The sequence below is a fragment of the Apteryx rowi genome, unplaced genomic scaffold, assembly GCF_003343035.1.
Source record: "Apteryx rowi isolate R43461 unplaced genomic scaffold, aptRow1 scaffold_6, whole genome shotgun sequence".
Taxonomy (NCBI): Eukaryota; Metazoa; Chordata; class Aves; order Apterygiformes; family Apterygidae; genus Apteryx; species Apteryx rowi.
The window spans coordinates 1,245,153-1,251,090 of record NW_020450871.1 but is presented as its reverse complement, the minus strand read 5'-3'; the positions used below and the strand labels follow the sequence as shown (position 1 = coordinate 1,251,090).

Below are 5,938 nucleotides of genomic sequence, written 5' to 3'. Positions count from 1 at the left end.
TCCTGGCACGGCGGCGGCGGCCGCGCGGAGCCAAACGCCAGCGCACAGGCAGGTCTTGTTAGCCCGGCAGATGTTGGGGACGGAGGCGGCCCTTCCCGCGCTAACGCGGCCTCCCTCGCGTCCCCAGGCACGAGGACGGCACGGTGCGGTTCTGGGACGCCTCGGGGGTGTCCCTGAAGCCGCTCTACAAGCTGGGCACTGCCAACATCTTCCAGACGGACTGCGAGCACAACGACAGCCTGAACCAGGCCGGCGAGGAGGAGTGGCCGCCCTTCCGGAAGGTAACGTGCCCGGAGCGAGGCGACACGCCGCTCCGACCCGCCTGGCCGGCTGCCGGGATGGGGGGGCAGTGGGAAGGGATGGAGGATGAGCCTGCAGGAGCTGTCCCAGCTGCGCTCCGGGGGACGTGTCCCCTTCGTCAGGGGACAGCTGCCACCTGATGCCCAGCGAGGACACAAGGGACCCTTGTTCTGCATGTCCCGTCTTGCAGCTCTGCCCCAGTATGGGGCACTGGGCCTGCCCCACAGGGATGGGGACGTGTGGGGCAGTCCTGCCCTGGCTGCTCTTCGCTGGGCACAAAGCCCGGCGGGGTCCCAGCGTCCCAGCTCGATACGTGCTGGCTGCGCAGTCCCTGCAGCGTGCTGGGGGGGCTGCCAGGGGTTTGGGGGTAGGAGAGGGCCGGCCGCCGGAGGGGTCTGCCCCGGAGCGGCATGAAGGCGCCGTGTGCCGCTGTCTCCCGCAGGTGGGCTGCTTTGATCCCTACAGCGACGACCCCCGCCTGGGCATCCAGAAGATCGCGCTGTGCAAGTACACGGCCAAGATGGTGGTGGCTGGCACTGCTGGGCAGGTAGGGCCGCTCGGCAATGCGGGGGGCCGTGCTGTGCCGGAGCGGATGGGCACAGAGCCCGGGAGCTGCTAGGCATCTCTGCCCAGCTGTGCTTGGCATCTCTGAGCTCCTTCTTCGGAGAGCTGAGACAGGGCACAGAGGCACATCAGCCTGTGACCGAGGTGGGCACAGGGGAAGCTGTGCCCATCCTTGAAGGACCTCAGTTTGGCTCCTACCTCAGGGTTTAGCCCCTGGCTTGCAGCAGGGCAGCAAGAGCCAGCTGCCGTCCCCAGGGTGGGACGGTCGGAGTGTGTCCTGGCCCCCTCCCTTGCACGTGGGCACAGCAGAATCGCTGCAGGGAGCCCCAGTCGCCTGCGAGGCGGGTGCTGGGAGCAGGACAGGCAGCACACCCTCAGCACCAGGGTACGGTGGGCCGCGGGCTGGGGCGCCTTCCCAACTGGCTGCCTCCCTCCGTCCCCTCCAGGTGCTGGTCATGGAGCTCAGCGACGAGAAGTCGGAGCACGCCGTCAGCGTGGCCACGGTCGACCTGCTGCAGGACCGCGAGGGCTTCACCTGGAAGGGCCACGACCGGCTGGCGCCCAAGAACGGTCCCGTGGCCTTCGCCCCCGGCTTCCAGCCCAGCGTGCTGGTGCAGTGCGTGCCGCCGGCCGCCGTCACCGCCGTGACGCTCCACTCCGAGTGGAACCTCGTGGCCTTCGGCACCAGCCACGGCTTTGGCCTCTTCGACTACTACAGACGCAACCCGGTGCTGGCCAGGTGCGTGGGGGAGCGTGGCGGGACGCCGGTGGAGAGGTGCTCAGCGCTGGCTGGCGGTGGGCAAGGCACCGACAATCCCTAGGTTGGAGGGATGACGCCCGCAGCTGTGCTGAGCAGCATCTGTGCCCGCAGGTGTACGCTGCACCCCAACGACTCCCTGGCCATGGAGGGCCCCCTGTCCCGCGTGAAGTCCCTCAAGAAGTCCCTGCGGCAGTCCTTCCGCCGGATCCGCAAGAGCAGGGTGTCGGGCAAGAAGAGGGTCAACGCCAACAGTCCGTCCAGCAAGGTGGGCAGAGAGTGGGGCCAGCCCTGCACCGTCCCTGCCCCGGGGCCTGGCCCTGCCGGCCTCTCTGGCACGGCTGTTGCTGCTCCTCGCCCTGATCTCCTCTGCCGTGTAGCAGGATGGGGCCACATCACCACGTCTCCCCTCCGCTTGCTTGCAGCCCGGTGGGCTGTATCTAGAGGCGAGGTCTGAGTTACTGAGCGGCCCCTCTGGCTCGCGCACAAACCTGCCCGGCGCTGACGTGGCAGGGTCCAACTCGGCTCTCCCAGCCCCGCTTCCCGCACCCTCTCCCACGGCCGCTGCCGTCCCGACCCGCGGCTGAGCCGCTGTCTCCCCCCAGGTCCAGGAAGCCAACGCGCAGCTGGCTGAGCAGGCAGGGCCCCCGGAGGTGGAGATGACGCCCGTGCAGAGGCGGATCGAGCCGCGCTCGGCGGACGACTCGCTCTCGGGGGTGGTGCGTTGCCTCTACTTCGCGGATACCTTCCTTCGAGATGGTAAGGCCCGCGGCCCCCCGTGTGGGCTGGGAACTCCCCCACCCCGTCCGTGGCTGGCCCTGGCAGAGCTCGCTGCTTCCCCTCTGCCTGCTCCTGCTGGGGCTTTCCGGCAGGGTTGGACCCATGCGCTGGTGGCCCTACGGGGCAGGAGGGGTTTTCAGCCTGACTCATGCAGTGCTGGCCCTGAAGCATGAGGGTTGCTGTCTTCACCTCCCAGTCTCCGCTCTGCCAAGGCAGCTTCGGGAAAAGCCCCCCCCCCCCGAGATGGGCCTTCCCGGTCTGACGGGTGCCGTGCTGTGGGGAGGCTGGTTTCTCATGCCGCCGCTGTTCCTCCCGTCCCCGCAGCGGCCCATCACGGCCCCACGATGTGGGCAGGGACCAACTCGGGCTCGGTGTTCGCCTACGCCCTGGAGGTGCCGTCGCAGGAGAAGTTCTCGGAGCGCGCGGTGGAGGCGGTGCTGGGCAAAGAGATCCAGCTGATGCACCGGGCGCCCGTGGTGGCCATCGCCGTGCTGGACGGGCGGGGGAACCCGCTGCCTGAGCCCTATGAGGTCTCGCGGGACTTGGCCAAAGCCCCCGACATGCAGGGCAGCCACTCCATGCTCATCTCCTCGGAGGAGCAGTTCAAGGTAAGCACTGGGGCTGGGCTCGGTGCTGCACCGTCTCCCTGCGGCGGGGATGGGACCAGCCGCTGCTCTGCCTGCACCCACCGCAACGTGCCCCCGTCTGCTCTGGGCATCCTCCTCTGGGTGCAGAGCACTGGACGCAGGAGAGTGATCCAGAAAAGCAGAAACTGGAGGAGACAAGGAGGGTTGGGGTGTCTCTGGGCATTGCCCAGATGCCTCGGCTGAAACCTGGGGGGCTCTTGCCCCTGTCTGGGTGGTGCTGGCTCTTTGGGGAACATGCAACCCTTTGCCGAGGGCTTTCCGGGGCTGCTGCGGTGGGAGGCTGCTCTGATGCCCTGTGAAATCCAGAGGGTTTTTGCACTCTGTGGGAGCTGGGTGTCGCAGCCAGGGCTGATCGGCTGGCTCCTCTCGCCCGCCCCAGGTGTTCACGCTGCCCAAGGTGAGCGCCAAGACCAAGTTCAAGCTGACGGCGCACGAGGGGTGCCGGGTACGGAAGGTGGCCCTGGTGAGCTTTGCCAGCGCCACTTCCGAGGACTACGCGGAGAACTGCCTGGCCTGTCTCACCAACCTGGGCGACATCCACATCTTCACGGTGCCTGGCCTGCGGCCCCAGGTCCACTACGGCTGCATCCGCAAGGAGGACATCAGCGGCATCGCCTCCTGCGTCTTCACCAAGCACGGCCAAGGTGAGGGGCCGTGTGGGGGCCTGGTGGCTCACCTGGTGGTGTTGGGGCTGGGGGGACGCCCGTCTCGGGCTGGGCATCGTCTCCAAGCCCTGCTCGCCTGGTACAAACCCCTTGGCCTTGCTCTTCCCTGGCTCTGCAGCCACCACGGGGGGTCCCTGACGCTCTCTGCCCCCTCCAGGTTTCTACTTGATTTCGCCATCCGAATTTGAACGCTTCTCCCTGAGCACCAGGAACGTGACGGAGCCGCTGTGCTCCCTGGAGGTCTCCAGGCTCCAGGACACCTCCTGTCTCAGGTGGGCTGGGGCGCGGATGGGCTGCGCCGCCGGGGACTCGCTGCAGGGGTGCAGGGCTTGCGGGGGGAGACGCGAGTTTGCTGCAGCTCGGGGGGTGTTTGCCTCCCCTCCCCGCCTGGGGAAGCACCCCGACACGTGCCTGTGCCCTGCCCCGGGTGGGGGGCTCTCGTGTTACCCGGTGCCAACATCCCCCCACCCTGGTTCCTTCCAGCAACAACTTCACGGCGACGCCGAAGCTGCCGCAGGTGAACGGCACCCACGTCCCGCGCAGCCCCGAGGCCAATCACTCCCCTGCCGACAGCGACCGTGAGTGGCTCCGCACCCCGGGGGCGCCGCGGAGGGGAAGGGCGCGGGGCCCTGGGCACGCGGGGCCGGCGTTCGATGGGTTCGCAGGCAGTCCCCTGCCGTCTCCGCTGGCCGCGCTGGGGTGGCTGGAGGGTCACCCCGCTCGGCGTCCTGGCCGCACCCCAACGGGTCTGGAGGGACGGGCTGGGGGCTGGCGCGGGCCTGGCCGCTTGCTGCGGGTGCCCACCAGCCCTGCCGTCCCCGTGGCTCCCAGGGTCCCCCGAGGAGCACCAGGCAGCCTTCTCCCCCGGCCCCGCCGACTCCCCCAACAGCAGCATGGAGAACCCGCTGGACACCACCGGGGACATCACCGTGGAGGAAGTGAAGGATTTCCTGGCGTAAGTTGGGGGGGGGGGGGCAGCGATGCGGCGAGTGTGCACGGTCTCTGCCAGCAGCCAGCCCTAGGGCCGCACCTCTGCTGGGACCCCCGCAGAGCTGGCGGTGCCCAAACCGCTCCGGGCTCTGCCAGGGCTGCGGGGAAGCGGCCGAGCCCCCGGGCCTGCGTCTCACCAGCCTCTGCCCCTAGGTCCTCCGAGGAAGCGGAGAGGAACCTGAGGAACGCGAGCGAGGACGAGGCCCGGCCCGCGGGGATCCTCATCAAGTGAGGTGCGTGAGGGGCTCCTGTCCCTGGCGGGGACATGGCCGTGGGGACACGTTGTGGGGACACCTGCAAATCCAGTCCTGCCGCCGCGATGCAGGGCAGCGTGGGGACCTCTGCGCTGTTTCGGACTGTGCTTCCAGGGTCCGGTCCATACCGGGACCGTCCCAGTCCCGCAGGGCTGCAAAGGGCTCGCGGGGAAGGTAAAGGCAGGTCCGGGGAGTGGGGTCCCTGCCCCAGTCCTTCTCGGAGGGGGCTCCGGAGCCCCGTTTCCAGCTGGCTCTCAGCGGCTCCGTTGCCTGCAGGGATCGCCGGCGCCTGAGGCCTCCCCAGCCCATCTCAGTGCTTGGATTCCCGGGAAGCGCGACTCGACTGGACTCTCCCCAGCGCCCCTCCGCGTAACGTAGACTCGCCTCTTCTCTAACATCCGCGCTGGCCGCCGGCGCGCCCCCGGCTCCGGCGCCTCCCTTCCCCACGCCTCCCTCTCGGCCTCCGCCGACGGGCCCCGGAGCCTGCCAGCCCCGATCCGCGGGGGCCGCGCACCCCCCCCCCCGTGCACCTCGGCGCCTGGCTCGGGCGGCCCCTCGCCACGGGGCCACGTGGCACAAACTCTTCCCGGGGAAGATATATTTTTTTTTTTATACGGTCGAGTGTAACTTATCCCCTGCTCCAGCGCCCCGTTCCCGGGGGATGCTGCTTCCCGGCTCTGCGGCGAGGGCCGGGGGCTCGCGGGCAGTGGCGGCGGAGGCGGCGCCCTGCGCCCGGCAGCTGGTTTTGGCCCCTCGCGGAGGCATGAAGCGAAGGGAGGCCGGGAGCCCTCGGGCACGGCGCCCCGGACCCTCGTCTCTGTTTACATGCCCGGCTCCCTGCAGTTTACAGTCCCGATCCCTGTGCACGTGCAAGGAGGCTCCAGGCTGCCGGATGGGGACTGTCCCCTCTCCCGGGGGGGGCCCAGCACAGGCCCTGTCCTGCTCCCCAGGGTGGGCACATGCCCAAGCCCCGCAGGGGGA

At 69.3% G+C, this 5,938-nt stretch overlaps 1 protein-coding gene across 3 annotated transcripts in view; it reads left to right on the top strand.

Annotated features, from left to right (window-relative positions):
• Nucleotides 1-5,475, top strand: part of LLGL1 (LLGL1, scribble cell polarity complex component) — a 23,228-nt gene extending 17,753 nt beyond the window's left edge. For 2 of the 3 annotated variants that reach the window (XM_026083261.1, XM_026083260.1), the window contains exons 12-23: nucleotides 128-281; nucleotides 743-847; nucleotides 1,311-1,603; nucleotides 1,736-1,889; nucleotides 2,227-2,380; nucleotides 2,726-3,009; nucleotides 3,428-3,692; nucleotides 3,871-3,985; nucleotides 4,197-4,291; nucleotides 4,545-4,668; nucleotides 4,857-4,936; nucleotides 5,234-5,475. In XM_026083261.1, the coding sequence (XP_025939046.1) occupies nucleotides 128-281; nucleotides 743-847; nucleotides 1,311-1,603; nucleotides 1,736-1,889; nucleotides 2,227-2,380; nucleotides 2,726-3,009; nucleotides 3,428-3,692; nucleotides 3,871-3,985; nucleotides 4,197-4,291; nucleotides 4,545-4,668; nucleotides 4,857-4,935 (1,822 nt within the window). In that variant the 3' untranslated portion in view covers nucleotide 4,936; nucleotides 5,234-5,475. Of the gene's footprint in view, nucleotides 1-127; nucleotides 282-742; nucleotides 848-1,310; nucleotides 1,604-1,735; nucleotides 1,890-2,226; nucleotides 2,381-2,725; nucleotides 3,010-3,427; nucleotides 3,693-3,870; nucleotides 3,986-4,196; nucleotides 4,292-4,544; nucleotides 4,669-4,856; nucleotides 4,937-5,028; nucleotides 5,132-5,233 lie in introns of all 3 variants that reach the window. The other variant, XR_003256257.1, reaches the window with a different exon arrangement.
• The last annotated feature ends 463 nt before the right edge of the window (nucleotides 5,476-5,938 follow it).